The sequence below is a fragment of the Chiloscyllium plagiosum genome, chromosome 25, assembly GCF_004010195.1.
Source record: "Chiloscyllium plagiosum isolate BGI_BamShark_2017 chromosome 25, ASM401019v2, whole genome shotgun sequence".
Taxonomy (NCBI): Eukaryota; Metazoa; Chordata; class Chondrichthyes; order Orectolobiformes; family Hemiscylliidae; genus Chiloscyllium; species Chiloscyllium plagiosum.
Genome location: NC_057734.1, coordinates 51,731,971 through 51,750,033, shown reverse-complemented (window position 1 = coordinate 51,750,033; position 18,063 = coordinate 51,731,971). Strand labels below are relative to the sequence as shown.

General features: G+C 40.3%; 1 protein-coding gene across 5 annotated transcripts in view; it reads right to left on the bottom strand.

Moving 5' to 3' along the window:
- Positions 1-18,063, bottom strand: part of specc1la (sperm antigen with calponin homology and coiled-coil domains 1-like a) — a 294,908-nt gene that overhangs the window by 139,693 nt on the left and 137,152 nt on the right. For all 5 annotated transcript variants that reach the window (XM_043716192.1, XM_043716191.1, XM_043716194.1 and 2 more), the window contains one exon: positions 13,324-13,414. In XM_043716192.1, the coding sequence (XP_043572127.1) occupies positions 13,324-13,414 (91 nt within the window). The remainder of the gene's footprint in view (positions 1-13,323; positions 13,415-18,063) is intronic.

Sequence of the window (18,063 nt, the reverse complement as noted above, 5' to 3'; positions counted from 1 at the left end):
TGGACCTCTTGCTACTGTAGCTTATCATGATGACAACTGTGGGTACCACTCTCACCTCTAAGTCAAATGGTGCCCAGTTAGATTTCCACGACAGGGCTCAAGCACAAACCTCAAGGCTGACATTGCAATACTGAGAGTGTGCAACTTTGTCAGAGATGCTGATTTTGGTAAGTCATTAAACAGAGGCCCTGTCTCCACATTCAAGTATCATGACACTGCGTCAAAGAAGAGAAAATGAGTTCTCCACATGTTCCCTCAATCAATACCACAACCAGATTATTTAGCATCATGTTGTTTGTGTGGCGTGGCCGGATGGGCCACTCAAAATGATGGATTTATGATAAATGGACAATAAATGAGGCATGCTGGGAGATTGAGACAAGCCTTGGCCAAAAGTGACTGTGCTCAAAGACTCTAGAATAAACATGCTGCACAATCCAGACAGGCTGCAGCTACAGACAGACAGCTTACAATTACAGCTGCAGACAATACAAAACACATCTGAATGTGAATTGAATGGATTAAGCTGAATGCCATTGCCAGGACAATCAAACGTTGTTTACCAGTCACATGGACACCTTGCGCCCTTATTTGGAAAGGGCTCCCTGACCCTGCGTGCTCCCAACATCTCCAGGAATGGAAGCCCAAAGTCCACTGTGCCATCGACATGTCAATGCCTGGTTGGGTCTGATTGATCAGGGTGATTGGAGCCCTGATCAATCTATTGCTAGACATTGAAGACCCTCCCAAAAGGAGCAAAGACTCCTGAGTATAAGAATTGCCCGCAGGAGTGGTACCTTGAGACCAACCACTGAAGAGTGGGACTACCGGGAGAAGACCAGATGATCAATGCCATGTCGATTAAAGCAAAATCTAGAGTAGGACGACAGAGAAAAACCAAGCTGGGAGAACTGCCCACTCCCCTTTCATTGTATAAGTGTTTTGTTTTAAACTTGGAATCCTTTTGACTGAGGCAGTACCTGTTAGCTATAATCAAATTGGCCCTAAAACCCATCCAACCCCAGACTTTTCAGAACCGGTGTTTTTATGACCACCTGAAAAAAAAACTAAGGGCAACATAATTTTGTTAAAGGAGCATCATCATCACAAGGGGAAGTTAGATTAAAGTTATGACTTGGTGGGAGGATTTCTGGGAGTGGGGCTCCAACTTACAGATCCATTCCTAGGTCACATCTGTCTGTGTTGTTAATCCTGGTTGCCTCACCATCCTCATTGTAAAACTTGCCCAGTGGAAAAAAGAACTGTCACAAAGACTGAACCTGGAGACCTCACTCAATTCACATTTTCCTCGAGCTTATTAAATGCTATAGCGACTTTGTACATATTTGTTTAGCCTAGTAAATATTAGTTTATCACGTTGTTTGTAGAAAATTATTCCAGAATATTGGTTCATTTGTACTCAGCAAGTGTGGGGCTGGAAAAGCACAGCAGGTCAGGCAGATTCCGAGAGGTAGGAGAGTTGATGTTTTAGGCGTAAGTCCTTCCTCAAGAGGCCCCTGTTCAAGTGTATGTTGAGCTTTGCTTGAGCCGAGATGATCACGTAATCACCACATGGAAATTGATCTGTGATAATGTGATCCATTAGACTTGCTGTTCAGGATCAAGAGGAAGGACTGTGACTGGTCGGCTGCTCAAAATGATGGACTTATGATAAATGGACAATAAATAAGGCATACTGGGAGATCGAGACAAGCCTTGGCCAAAAGTGACTGTGCTTAAAGATTCTAGAATAAACGTGCTGCACAATACAGACAGGCTGCAGCTACAGACAGTTTACAACTGACTCAGCAGCTGCAAGCAATACAATATACACTTGAAATTGAACTGAATGGATTGACCTGAACACCATCCCCAGGACAATCAGAAACATCAAGCTGTTTACCAGACACAGGGGCGCCTCACACTCTTATTTGGAAAGAGTGACCTCACACCTGACCTGCGTGTTCCCAACACCTTCAGGAATGGATGCCTAAGGACCACTCTGCCATCAACACATCAATGCCTGGCTGGATCTGATCAATCAGGGTGATTGAGTCCTGATCAATCTATTGGTATACATCGAAGACCCACTCAAAAGGAGCAAAGACTTGAGTATGAGAATCACTGCAACACCACCCTCAGGGGCGATAACTTGAGACCAATGACTGAGTCCCTTGGGACTACCGGGAGAAGACCAGTCAATCATCACCATGTGGATTAAGGCCAAGATCTAGTGTGGTGGCATAGGATCATCCAGAGTTACGTTAAAGTGCATTATATTTGATTAGATTTACAGTGTAAATTGACAGTTTGTAGAATATTTTATTATTATAATATTGTGTCAACTAAATAAATATTACCATTTATTATTATTAAGAGTCGACTCGCAGTTTCTTTGATAGATATAAGAGGTAAACACACAACGTGGCAGCAATCTTGTAAGCAAAATCATCACTATGTTTCCTACATTACAATAATGACTCCATGTTAAAAGCACTTCATAAAGCAATTTGGGACTTCTGAGAATTGTGAAAAGTGCTATATAAATGCAAAGCTTTATTTTTAATGAATTCAACCTGCAATATTCTTTTCAATTGCCTTTGTGTCAGCTGGGGAAGTTAGAGATAGAAGGTTGTGGATTGAGACTCACTTCAGGAAATTTCGGCTGATATTCTAACACAATTCTGAGGGAATATTGTATTATTGAAGGGGCTGTGTTTTGGATGAAACAGATACTATTTACCCCCTCAGATGGCTGCACAAGATTCCATGGCTATTTAAGGAGGAGCAGGGAAACTATTGTGTCCGTCTTCTTTACCCAGTGGTTGATTGTCATCCCTAAATAAACAGCACAGAAGTAGTTTCTCCCTTTTTTCTTATTAATGGGATAATGTGTTCAATGTCGGGCAATTACTTCATCAGGATTTTCATAGTTCATTCCCATTTCTGATTTACTTCAAATACTCACAAAGTCGTGGCACTAAACATTGCTGTAGCTGAGAATGAAATGAGGAATATTTTCCCTTGCGCAAAAACACAAACTTGGTGCAAACGTTTTGAAAAGGTGAAATGGTTGAGATTAACAACTGTTCACCTTAAAAGAAGCCTCGTCTATTAAGCATCAGTAGTCATTAAGGTACTCTTTCCCTTGGTTTATGTCAGGACGGTAATAAAATAAATTTCGATGCAGATAAGCCAACTCTTTAGGGGCATACTCAAGTAGAATTCTTTTAAATGATCAGCAGGGCAAAACTGAGGTTATATTCCTCATGTGCTCCTCTGCTCGGTACTGTTAAGATTTGTTTTGATTTGATTTATTACTGTCGCATGTAGAGAGGGACAATAAAAAGTGTTGTCTTACATGCTTTACAGGTGGACCCACTTCGAGTCACATCGTTATCCTGTTGACTCATTTGTTGAGGTATCAAATGACTTCTGCACGCTCTCCAAAGTTGCCACAACCTTACAACAGTCTAGTCACCAGAACTGCACACCATACTCCAAATATGGCCTAACTTATTAAAAGACTTGCCAACTCTTATGCACAATGCACCAACTGATGGAAGGCAGGCATGTCATATGCTTTCTTTACCATCTTATCCACTTGGGTGGTCACTTTCAGGGAGCAACTGACTTGGACCTCAAGACTTGGATATCAATGCTTCCCAGGATCCAACCATTAACTTGTAACTTTCCTCTTGCGTTTGACCTCCTAAACCTCACATTTTTCCAGATTAAACTCCATCTGCCATTTCTCCACCCAATTTTCTAACTGATTTATAACTTGCTGTTTTCTTTGACAACCTTCCTCATTATCCACAACTCCACCAATTTTCATGTTGTCTGCAAACTTAGACTGCATATATTTTCATTCAATCATTTATATTACACGTTATACAAACAACAGTACTGATTGCTGCAGAACACTATTGGTCACAGACCTCTAGTCATAAAAACACCTATCCACAACTACTCTCCATCTTCTGTGAGCAAGTCAATTTTTCTTATCCAACTTAACACCTCACCATGGATCCCAAGTGACTGAATCTTCTGGACCGATCTAAGATGTGTCATGTGACCCCTCTTCAGAACTAGAAGCATAAAGGTAAAGTTGATATTTATGCTGATTTCAGCATTGGAAGGAAAGGAGTCAGCAGGTGGGTGGACAGAGAGCCGAAAAAGAGCACCGCACGCGCGCACCGAGGCAGAGAGACAGAAAGCTGAGACAGAGAGAGATGAGACAGAGAGAGAGAAATGATCAGTAGATAAAGGGATAGCTGATAGTAGGCCAGGGAAGAGAAACTAGATAATGGGTACCATTAGTATTGAAAATGAGATGGCTGTACTAAAGCAACCTATATCATGTCTGGACCTAAGATTGTGGAACAGATAATTGACAAGGAAGAGAGTATCAATGCTCTGAAATGATTGAACTTGGATGTTGAATCCTGAAGGTTGTAAGGTGTCTAGGCAGAAGATGAGATGGTGTTTCTTGCTGCAGCACTGCAACAGCACTGGGAGAACTGTTGACATGGGAACACGGTGGCATGTGAAAGTGGTAGGCAACTGGAAGCTTGGGACATTTTTATTGTGAGAAAAGATGGAAATCGAGAGAGAGCAGGCAGTGAGCTGGAGTCAGCAAGCATCTGCTCAGACTTTCATGTCAAGAATTCTCATCACCTAATTCTATCTGGTGGGAATGGGAACCTGCATATCAAAAGATAAGATTAGGTGATGAGGCGGATGATAATTCATGCTAACAGGCCTCTTGCTGCTCACAATGAAAATCCATCTTGACTTCAGGATTTAGTTGCATTATGCAACTTTTTTAACCCAATTGTCACTGAACATCTCATCAGATTTTTGAAATTTTCTTGCCAGTACACATATTGTTCAGGGGCTGGGAAGATTCTACCCATGGAGTGTCATCAGTACATTACCAGTAAATGCAGCTTTCAAAAGTTGACTACTAGTATTGTAAGTGTTATGTGAAACTGCTTTGTGCATAAATCTTAAATAAGACACCTGCAACTAATACGCTCAAAACAATGCTTGAGATTGTTTTATTTCATCTGTGCATAACCACAGTAAAGGCAAATGGATTCCTGTCACTTTACTTTTCAGGTGTTTATTCCAACTAATGCTATAAATTGTCAATCCTTAAGCACAGAGAAGGCTAATGATATTCTTTCAAGATAGTGATAAGCTGAATCTCATTTCAAAAACCCCAAGTGTAGAATTTCTCTTACAGTTGAATTCACGATAACTTTGGATCCATTAGCATGAGCAAAATGCCCCAATTCGACAGGTCTCACCTTAGTTGATGCCAAAGCAGAGAAGGATGAAAGAATTGATATCATAAAAATAAGTTTATCAAGGTTAAAATAACTTTTGACAATGCCACATCAATGTTTAATAGAAGCTTGACAATCATGTACAAACAGGAACCATTCAGCCTCAAGAGAAAAATCACCTGCAACCTTGTTCGTTTAAGGAAGAAAAAAATTCCACTGAGACAAAAGTGGGATTATGTTGGTCCAAGTTCAGAATCAGTACAAGTGCAGATGAATAGTTTATGGGCGGCACAGTGGTTAGCACTGCTGCCTCACAGCGCCAGAGACCCAGGTTCAATTCCCGCCTCAGGCGACTGTCTGTGTGGAGTTTGCACATTCTCCCCGTGTCTGCGTGGGTTTCCTCCGGGTGCTCCGGTTTCCTCCCACAGTCCAAAGATGTGCAGGTCAGGTGAACTGGCCATGCTAAATTGCCCGTAGTGTTAGGTAAGGGGTAAATGTAGAGGTATGGGTGGGTTGCTCTTCGGCAGGGCGGTGTGGACTTGTTAGGCCGAAGGGCCTGTTTCCAGACTGTAAGTAATCTAATCTAATCTAAGTGGTGAGGTGGCCTGGGTAAAAGCACTTGTATTAAAGTTTAAAATTTTGCGACATATGCCAAAGAAGCAGTCTAGCTCCTCCTTAAACAAGTGTGTAACATATGCAATTCTCCAGTCTACCTAATGCTTTTCAATGTTTTCAAGTACCATACTTTGCTGTTGCAAAACTCTGTTCTTCCTAATTCTTGTGTCATGGACTACTTTTGGGTTATGAACAAATCAGATGATTTACAAAGAGCACTGTGAATCTGCTCTTATTCAAGTTTTGGTGATTCTCCAGTGTCTCAACAGCAGCAGGGAAAAATACCTGCTCGGTGATGCAGTAGATCAGCCATGGAGTGCTACCTGAAATCATATTTTCAACTTGCACATTCACAAAGTGCTACAAATTTGCCATAGGATTCCCGTCCCAGTTGTCATCCTCAACAGTCTCAAATGCAGGATGTGGTGTACAGATAATCTACAATGAGGTGGTGAGGGCAAAGAAGAGATCCCACTGAGCCACTATTACTGAACCACTTTGTGACACATCTAGCAGCGGTCTGAGAATGGGTAAGGGTGTCCATGGCTTTGTTGGTGAAGATGATGATTAGGAAATGAAATCAAAGGACTTTTTTTTGTAAGAAGCATTTTTGAGTTCCATTCTTTTACTGTGTGTTGCTAAAGGAGAGTGTACAGAATTAAAGAATTTTTGTGGTGCAGGAGGCCAGTTGGTAATCATGTCTGCGTCATGATTTGGAGATGCCGGTGTTGGACTGGGGTGTACAAAGTTAAAAATCACACAACACCAGGCTATAGTCCAACAGGTTTATTTGGAAGCAGTACCTTTCGGAGCGCTGCTCCTTCATCAGGTGGTTGCGGAGTATAAGAGTGTAAGACACAGAATCTATAGCAAAAGTTTACAGTATGATGTAACTGAAATTATACATTGAAAAAGACCTGGGTTATTTGTTAAGTCTCTCATCTTTTAGAATACCATGTTGGTTTCAGTTCTTTCATTTGTTAAGTCGCAACACTTTTTAAGTTACATTCTCAAGTGAACTTTTAACAACTGGTGTCATGTCAGCCCAGATAATGCATTGAAGGTGAGGTGCCCTGTGTGAGACTGCGTGCGCCACAATGGTCAGACTGATTCTAATCTAAAAAACGGATTTACACAATCTTATGTGGATTCATGCAGTTTTTGAGCAAAGTAGAATGTAATTCTGCAAGTACGAAGTCACCCCTCAAACGTGTGTGTGCGTGTGTGTGTGTGGGGCGGAGGGGGTATGAGTGTCTGTGAGAGTGTGTATATGTGTGTGAGCTGAAAATTTTGTTGCTGGAACAGCGCAGCAGGTCAGGCAGCATCCAGGGAACAGGAGAATCGACGTTTCGGGCATAAGCCCTTCTTCAGGAATGAGGAAAGTGTGTCCAGCAGGCTAAGATAAAAGGTAGGGAGGAGGGACTTGGGGGAGGGGCGTTGGAAAAGCGATAGGTGGAAAGAGGTCAAGGTGAGGGTGATAGGTCAGACTGGGGTGGGGGCGGAGACGTCAGGAAGAAGATTGCAGGTTAGGGAGGTGGTGCTGAGTTTGATGGATTTGACTGAGACAGGTGGGGGATGGGGAAATTGGTGAAATCCGAGTTCATCCCTTGTGGTTGGAGGGTTCCTAGGCGGAAGATGAGGCGCTCTTCCTCCAACCGTCATGTTGTTGTGGTCTGGCGATGGAGGAGTCCAAAGACCTGCATATCCTTGGTGGAGTGGGAGGGGGAGTTGAAGTGTTGATTGGATTGGTTGGTCCGGGTGTCCCAGAGGTGTTCTCTGAAACACTCCGCAAGTAGGCGGCCTGTCTCCCCAATATAGAGGAGGCCACATCGGGTGCAGAGGATGCAATAGGTGATGTGTGTGGAGGTGCAGGTGAATTTGTGGCGGATATGGAAGTTTCCTTTGGGGCCTTGGAGGGAGGTGAGGGGTTATATGAGTGAGTGTCAGTGTAAAGGGGTATAAGTTTGTGAGAGGGTGCGTGTTTGAGTGTGGAAGTGTATGTGTCAGTGTATGAGAGAGGGTCTGTATGAGTGTATGGGTCTGGAGGACAGCACAGGTCTGGAGGAATGTGCGTGCGCATGTGTGTATGTGCGTGTAATGAGGTCACCTGTAATGTGGCATGAACCCAAGCTCCAGGTTCTGTGTCTTACAATCTTATACTCCACAACCACCTGATGAAGGAGCAGTGCTCCAAAAGCTAGTGTTTCTAAATAAAGCTGTTGGACTATAACCTGATGTTGTGTGATTTTTAACTGTCTGCATCATGTCATTCTTTAAATGCGAACTCACTTGATATTAATCTATATTTTTCCTTTGTAGTTAAGTTGGCACAGTGGCTCAGTGGTCAGCACTGCTGCCTCTCAGCACCAGAGTCCCAGGTTTGATTCCAGCCTCGGGCGACTATCTGTGTGGAGTTTTCACATTCTCCCTGTGCCTGCGTGGGGTTCCTCCCACAGTCCAAAGATGTGTACGTCAGGTGAATTGGCCATGCTAAACTGCCCATAGTGTTAGGTGCATTAGTCAGAGGGAAATGGGTCAGGGTGGGTTACTCTTCGGAGGGTCAGTGTGGACTGGTTGGACTGAAGGGCCTGTTTCCACACTGTAGCGAATCTAATCTAATCTAAAGTCTAACTCCTCTTGAAAGTCTCAGTTAAGTCTCCTTCCACCACAATGTAAGGCAGTGCTTTCCAGCTCCTAACCACCTGAACACGTTTTTCTTCACATCACTTTGATTTCTTTTGTTAATTACTTTAAATCTGTGCCCTCTTATCATTGATCCTTCCATCAAAGAGAAGAGTTTAACTGTATCCAATCCACCCAGACCCCTCCTGATTTTGATTATCTCTTAGAAAATCTCCGCTTTGCCTTCTCTTGTCCAATGGGGAGAAAAACTTGAACTCTCCAATGAATTTTCATACCCAAAGTTCCTTCTCCCTGGAATCAATCTTTTAAATCTTTTCTGTACCTCTCCCATTTGCACCCTTTCTAAAGTGTGATGCCTATAATTAGATACCACACTTCAGCCACAATCGAACTAGTAACATACAAATTAAATACAACCTCTTGCAGTACAGGATACTATACTCATACGAATACAACTTTCTAAGACAGACTTTACTCTCCTAATTTAATTAAACTTTTTGTCGACATAATGGAGAAGGTTGATGAAGGTAATACAGTTGATGTTGACTATATGGATTTTAAGAAAGCATTTGACAAAATAGCATATAAAAGACTGGTTAAAAGAATTGAAATAGATGGAATGAGAGGTCAGTGTTAGCTTTGTTTAAAAAAAAAGTTGGCTTTAAATTCAGAAAACAGTGAATTGTGACAAAGGGCTGTTTTTCACACTGGGAAAAGGAAAGTGTGTTCCTGAAGTTCAATGCTTGGGCCAGTGATTTTTGACATAGAATTTTCTACAACCTCTGAAGGTGACAGGACATTTTGGGACAGTACTTGAGATATTGGGCTTCACTAACAGAGCTATTCAATTCCCAAGCACTAAAGTTATGCTGAGGTTCTGGTGAAAAGTGACAACCTGATATTAACTTTGTTTCTCTCTCCATAGCTGCTGCCAATCCTGCTTAGCATTTCCAGCTTTTTCTGTTTTAGCCATCTGTAGTATTTTAGAATTATGCTGAGTTATAAACCTCGATAAATATCTGTTTCTGCTACAACTAGAGTATTGTTTTCAGTTGTGGTCACTGCATGTTAAAAATGTGAGATTCCTTGAAAAGGTTGCAGAGGAGATTTAATGGATGGTTCCAGGGACACGAGAATTTAGCTAGAAGAGAAACTCTGGCTGTTGAAGAAGATGAAAGGAGATTTGATAGAAGTATACAAGATTATGGTAGGTTTGGATAAGGTAAACAAAGAAGAGCTATTCCCATCAGCAACAGAATAAGGACCGGAAAATGCTGTTTTGGTCCCAAAATCTTAGAATCCTTACAATGTGGAAACAAGTCGGCCCAACAAGTCCAAACCGACCCTCCGAACAGTATCCCACCCAAACACATTACGTTTACCCCTGACTAATGCACCTAACTTACACATCCCCGAACACTATGGGCAATTTAGCACAGCCAATTAACCTAAAGTGTACATCTTTGGATTGCGGGAGGAAACTAGAGCATCTGAAAGAAACCCACGCAGACATGCAAATGCCACACAGTCACCCAAGGCTAGAATCGAACATGGGTTCCTGGCGCTGTGAGGCAGCTCTGCTTACCACTGAGCCACCGTGCCAGTTATAAAGTACTGTTTCCATTCAGGACACTGCACTTTAGGGTAAATTAAAGTGGAGGAAAGATTCACAAGAGTGGCCCCACCGATATGAAATTATAACTGGAAATATTTGGACTGGTTTCCTGCTCTTTTGGAGTGTCTGTAGTATAAACACAATGGGCCAAATAGTCTCTTTCTGGGCTATAACCATTCTGTCATTGATTGGGTTGTTTTACAGAGTCAGCATGGACTTAAAGAGTGAATGGCTTCCTTCCATGGTGTAATAACAATGACATACATGAATACTCTAGGGAACTGAAAAGGACTGGAAAGAGTTTCAGAATTTGGCAAAGGCCAAACCTGATTTTTTAGCATAGTGGTATAGTGCAGAGATCATTAAAGCAAAGCTTCAAGATCTGTACCACACATATACACTATACCTGAGTGGATTGCCTTTTAAGGAAATGTTAGACAGGCTAATCTGTATCCTCTGAAGCTTGGAAGTGTCAGAGATAACTTAATCGATACATAAACGGTCCTAAGGGGGCTTGACTGGATGGATGCAGAAAGGATATTTCCTTTTATGGATGAATCTAGAACTGGAGGTCATTGTTTAAAAATAAGGGGCTGCCATTTAAAACACAAGTGATGAACCTCTTTTTTCTTAGAAGTTTGAGTGCTTTTGGAATTTTTTTTCCGCAAGAGGCAGTGGATGCAGAACCTTAAATATTTTTAAAGCTGAGGTCGATAAATTATTGATTAAGGAATATGCAAAAATGTAGAGTTGAGGTTAAAAATCAGATCAGCCATGATCTTACTGAAAGGCAGAGCAGCGGAGAAGAATCAAATGGCTTACTCTTGCTCCTTGTTCGTATGTCTGTTAGGATGTGCGGGTATCAAAGGAAATCAACAAAGAATGCCAACTGTATTCGATAACATTCGATAAAAAAAAAACTTACTTCCTCAAGCTGTGCAGTTTTGTTTCAGTGTAATAATTCAAAGTCAAATGAAGCATATTACCTGAATGTGCATTGCTAGTGTAATATTTAAGATGATACACCTAGTTGAAAACTAATGGATGATTTCCATTTGGCTTGAGTTGAGACAGCACATCTCCACTGGGATTAAAAACTCTGTTACACTGGGGACTAATGTTCATTCACCACAAGAATGCAGCTGTCTTATTAAATTGCTATTCAACTGTCACTGAATGGGTATACAAAAGGTTCTGGCTCCATTGCAGTTTTTCATGTCATTATTTAGTTATAAATAAATATATTAACAGTATCTTCTATAGTGAAGAGTGGCAGCAAAGTGAAAGGTAATGTTAGATTAAATAAATTGCTTTGTTAGAGATATTGAATCGTTACCGTTCAGGTACAAACATCTAGTGGTGATTATACAAAAGGTTCAGGATCATAGGAGACATGATGGTCTACAGGGACTGTTAGCAGTGACAGGTAGTCGTTTTTTAATAAATATCTAATGAATAGTAAACGGGAAAAATGGGAGCTAGTATACATAATACAAAGCATTCATTTCCAAAAAAGAAACATCTCCTGCTGAAGGTTCCTGACGCAAAACACTGACTTTCCTGATCCTCTGATACTGTGTCCCTTTCCAGCTCTACATTTTATCGACTCTGACTTTCAGCATCTGCAGTCCTTACTATCGCCATCTCAGTGGATAGGTTATTTTACTATCACTCGCCATAAATTGGTCTAACATCTTCAAGAATACATAACAGAAGAGAAGAACTTGGATCATCTGGAATATAGCTACTCCATCACCTCCAATGATACGTTCTAATACAGCACCATCAGACAGGATATGTTAAATCATCAATAAAGGAAGATACTACAGGAATTTGGTGAGTAAACAAATCAGTGGATACAATGGCAAGGCAAATGTCAACAGAGTATAGTTTCATAGGATTAATAATTCAATGAACAGTCCAATTTGAGAATTTAAATTTGGTTTAAAAGAGGTGCACATAAAAGTTTTTGTTATAGAAGTGAACTCAAAGTATAGGACAGAGAGAAAACGCAACTAGTGGGAACTCAATGTTCTCAAACTTAGAATCAGAATTCTGAGTTAATTACAGGATTTTGAGGTTGGCAGTTTGAACACTGCATTTGACATATGCCTGATTGTATTTCAGTTATCTTACATACTGTGTTACAAAGATGGTCTATATTTAATTGTGCTTGGAGACTTAAGCTTTAACCCACTGTGCAAAATAAATTTATTTCATCATTTTTGGAAATACCTCAAAATGGCTTCTCAAAATAAATCACGGACATTGTAAGTTCTTCATAAACAAAGCTTCTTGTAAATCACATGACTAGTGACAATTGTTTACTTTGCTGTTTTGAACACTAACTACTTTGAGGATTTGGTTCAATTTCATGGAAGGTTGCTAATAAGATGGTGAGTTGGAGGAAAGCTTGCTAAGAACAAGATTCCGAGCTGATCAGTCTCATTTCTTAAAATGCAATCCTCCTGTTGATTGGTAAAATTTACTTGTCCTTTCATAAAAGCGATTGAGGAAATATCTTACGATTGCATTTCTTGAGCAAGCTGTGGTCGCAAGACTTCAGAGACAACAGTTTGTGATTAGTGACTTGACCACATGTACTGAAACATTAGAGCAACACATCCAGAACACATTATGCCTTTTGTCTTCACTCCTTTTGTCTTCAAGAATAAACTACTGTTCTTTTTGCTGAAGGCCAATCTCTGCAGAGAAATTTGATTTTCCTCCTTTTCTGAAGAGCAAGTGTGTTAGTGTGCTTTCTTGCGTGGTTTGGAGATATGTAGAAGGAACAAGCATTTATACTTCTACATTACTGACTGCATATGTTTTATTTTGGTAATAACCAATAAGAGTGCTTCTACTAGAAGGAACACCTGGTTGAGTAACATTGATTTTTAAAATCTGACAAAGCATCTAACTGGTCAGCTTGGTAACTGGGATAAGTACTTTTATATATGTTGTGACATGTGGTGTAGTGGAAGTAGTGTGTCAAGACACTCCTATCGCCTCATAGGCTGATAGATACAAATCTTCAACCTTTTGAAAGGCTAACAACACCAACAAGCTCATTTAAAGGCCCAGCATTTACAAGTAAATTGGAAGATACATTCTTTAAAATTGTGTACTACTTTCCAAAACCAAGAGTTGACTCACCTGGAACAGAAATTTCAGTGTAGCTTGGTCTCTTGTCTGTTAGAGTTGACAGAGTCTTTGGTGTTGATATTGGCCCACTGATGGAATGTCTCTGTGAAAACACAACATGTACCTTCAAACTTTGCCACTTGATTCTGGACACTGAATTGAGTAAAAATATGGATGACTTGCTTAAATACTTCAGGTACAGTCTGCTCTTCTGTTTTAGTCATTTGTACACTGAAATTTGAGTCAAACAATACAAATCGCAAAACAATCAAGAATAAAAACAGAAATGTCTGGAAATACTGTGGTGAGCCCTAGCAGTACACATGGGTGCATCAGTCCACTGCAGCATATAGAGCTCAGACACAAAATACTTTTGCTCCAGTAGCTTACCCAAGAATGTTAGTGAGCAATGATAAGGTGTTCCTTTTATAAAAAGAACAGGCAAGTTACTCTGGACACATTTAACACCTCCCAGTGATCCAAAAGGGGATGTCAGAGGCCAGGTACCTGTTGTGGAACACAGGGTGTAAATGCCTCAATGTGTGAAAAGAAAAAGGGAAAGGATATTCCAAAACTACAAATGAATTGCTACATTCAAAAACCTCCGCTGCAAACACATCACTAACCTGAAACTCCCAACCAGTCCTGCCAGTCTCCTCCATTGTTATTCAGCCTAGGGGCTCTAACTAAACAATGTTTTAGGACAACTGGTCACTGCATATCAGTGAGCACTGTATTCATGGCTGAACAAGATAGGTGGAAGATTGATCAGGAGAGTGTTAGTTTTGGTAAAGGTATGGCAAGGTTAGAGTTACCTCAAGGCAAGCCATCTTGAGGACTATGCAGATATGGTCTAGAGATCATCTTGGGGTCAAGGGAAAAAACAGAAGTTTAGCCCAACATTTAGCCCCAAACTACCAAGCATAGAAACAGTGGTAAGGAACTAAATTTGTGACAGGGGCCAAATGTTATAGTTTTGGCTTTTCCAATATTTAGTTGAAAGAAATTGCTGTTCATTAAACATTCATGCTGGCCAAGCAATTTCACAAATACAGACAGCACCCGGGTCAAACGTGGAAGTGTTGGGTTAGATCAGAGAATCATCAGCAAAGTACCCTCCAACTTCTTCTTCTTCAGGGCATGGCTGATTAACATGCATGGGCACTGAAATCTTTGTGCAGTGATGCACGCACTTTAATTTAGAGAGAGGCTGACATGCCAACATCAGGTTGTTGTGCAGCCACATACCTTAGAGGGAATATTGCTCATCAGTGCATCAGTTGAACTTAGCACGAAGCAAGGATTAATGGTGTCTTTTTAGTCTGTACTAGTGTTGCTGCTAAATGTCACTGAAGCAATTACTTTGAAGTAATGGACATAATTAATCTAAAACCTGATTTGCAAATAATGCAGAACTATCTGCATGCATGCTTCACATTAACCCATGTCTGTACCAGTTATACCAACAGCTGAACCAATCCTTTCACCAAGATGTATATGATTGTAACAGGGCTCCACGGTACAGAAAAAAAAGGCCATTCATCCTTTTGTACTAGTACTGGTACTTTAACAGAGCTAAACAATTAACCACTCAACTTTGTTGTTTCCCCAGCCGTGCAAGTTTTCCTTTTGAAAATTATGACTGAATCAGTCCTCACTGATCTTTCCACTCCCATGTTTGTGGTATGAGTTGAATTTTAAAATTACAACGGAGTAAAAAAACTAACCAGCTTAAATCCACATCCTCTAGTTATTGACCTCCTACCTTGAAAATGATTATATCCTATTTACTCCAATTAAAATAATTTGTAATTTTGAATGCCTGTTACATTTTCTCTTAACATACTCTTATTCTAAGAACAAACACATCTTATTTAGTTTATCAACACAACCAAAATTTCTTGACACTGCCACCATTTTAGTTTCAGTAAATTCCAAGGCATTACATAATCCCTAGGGTAAAGTGCCCAGAATCTCTCTCAATGCTTCAGCTGAAGCCTAATTAAAGACCTATAAAACATGAAAAAAAGCATATTTGCATTTATAATTTATAAATTAGTTCTGAAATATACTTTTGTTACATATCTTCTCTGAACCAAATGCTAGTTGTTTAATACATTCTCTTCCAATATTTTTCCATTCTTTTTGTACCTGAATCAATGCAGTCAGACCTCCACATTAAATAGCTATTAGCAAGTGTTCAAGGTGACAGAGGGTTGAGTGAAATTAGCTGGATCACATAGACTGGAAAGTAATCTTGTGGGAAAGAGAATCCACGGGTATTCTAATTTTTAAAATATGACCAAACTACTTATTACCTTTTGCTGTAGGAAATTAGCTGATTATTTTGATGTGATATTTTAAAATATTGACTTAGATGGGGCTTCTTAGGCATTACTGTTACTATCTGCTACCTGTACGAAGGAGCCGTGCTCCGAAAGCTTGTACTTGTAACTTTTTTAACTTTTAACTTTGTCCACCCCAGTCCAACACCAACACCTCCACATCATGGCTATTCTGCAGTAAAATTTTGAATTACGAAGGCAGTAAAATAATGAGTATTTTAGTGGCTCCAAGATACTTCAGTAAAGTGTTGCACCACAACAGAAGAGATTATTAAAAACCCTACAGGAGGTCAGGATACAACGTGACTATTAAAGCAGAAAGGGTAGTATGGATGGGAGATATGAGATTTAGTGAAGGGTTCATCTGGTTATGCAATGGGGCAGAAAATGTAAACTCAATAATGCTAAATATTAAGGAATAAAGAAAAAATTGTACATTCCAAAAGCACATAAAGAACACAGTGCATTGCACAGTGAAAGCCTTGGAAGAGAAAGTGTGAGCAGTTCATTGCTGTCAATGTAGAAAAGCAGTTAAATTGATGGGTAGATTATTGGATATGTTGGTACGGAGTAAAGTCTAAGTCTCCAAGGATCTGCTGGAACTTTGCCAATCCACCATATGGTATAGAATTCTGATCAGTCCATCACGCAAATATACCTAATTTGTTGGATAACAAGGGATACTGATCAGAGATGAGCAAATGAAGGCAAAAATATAGTTCAATAGTGGAATATGTTTGAGGATCTCAATGGCCTCTTTTTAATGTAAAGCTCAAAATGTCAGAAAAAAGACATAATTGTTCGAAGTCTCACCAGTAAAACATTGTACTCCTATGCGAAAAATAACTAATTCTGAATCCCTTGAATAGGGTCATCATTAAGCAACCTGGAGTGCCACCCCTTAAATCTACAAAGAAATCCAATGATTGTTGTTTTAGTTGTATGTGACTGCAAACTCTATTCTCAATCACAATTAATTCTTTTCTCATATCTCTTTCACCCAACAACCTTGCAAATTGATTAGATTAGATTACTTACAGATTAGATTAGATTAGATTAGATTAGATTAGATTACTTACAGTGTGGAAACAGGCCCTTCGGCCCAACAAGTCCACACCGCCCCGCCGAAGTGCAACCCACCCATACCCCTACATTTACTCCTTACCTAACACTACGGGCAATTTTAGCATGGCCAATTCACCTGACCTGCACATCTTTGGAGTGTGGGAGGAAACCCACGCAGACACGGGGAGAACGTGCAAACTCCACACAGTCAGTCGCCTGAGGCGGGAATTGAACCCGGGTCTCTGGCGCTGTGAGGCAGCAGTGCTAACCACTGTGCCACCCACTAAAAAGTTGCTTCCAAAAAGTTGGTCACACAACAGTAAATAATTATGCAAATTAACTGACTCCAAAAAATTGCAGGCAGTGAACTCACTGAATAGTTAGCTAGTCTTGGCTAGCCAGTGGGCACCCATGTCTAGACCTCTGATACTCAGCCTGTCACCTGGTCTCTGGATTCAGATGATTTCATGCTTGCCTACAAGCCACTTTACTGGAGCCATACCACACTGTTTACTGGAATTGATGTCATGAAAGTAGTCTAGTAGGAGGGGTCTCTGAGTCAATGATAAGATCAAAGGAGGTTTGGTGTTGATCATTATTTTCTTTTATAAAGGAATACTTTAATAAAACGGATTTCCTCCAGGCTTTCCCATCGTTAGTAAATACTGCATCTGTCGGAGACTGATGCACTCAGTTTCCTGCACTAATGAATAGAATGCAATGAGATCATAAGGATTGACCTGACATCAATGCATCTTTATTATCTAACTCAGTAAGTACTTGCTGGCGTCTGTAATAACATAAGTCGATTGGGCGCCAACTTTACCAACTCTTGTTGTTAATGCCCCCAAAAATCATGGGTGAGTTGTTAATTGGCCTTAACTAATTCATGCTTTATTTAATCCATGTCTTTAACAATGAGTATTTATCCTGTATCTCAGAATTTTGACATTAAGTTTCTCCTACTGCAATTAAACAAAGAAATTATATGACAAATGGAGTACATTACATAAAAAAGTGTGAAGTTGCCCAACCTATAGTCTGCTTCTGGTCCAGCTTTATATGTTTGTAAGCTGCCTGGCCTGAAATTACTCAGGGTATCCCTTTCCTCCTTTTTAAACAATGCTGTAACATCAGCCGTCCTCCAGTACTCTGAGCCAGAAAGATCTTAAAATAATGAACAGAAGCTCCACCATCTCTTTGTTCTTGCGTCCAAGAACATAAATTGAGATACATTTCTTCTGGGACTTGTGACTTATCTATTTTCAAAGATGTTAAAGCCTTTAATAACTCCCCTCAATACATAAATTCAATGTAACATTGCACATACTTCTCTCTCTGG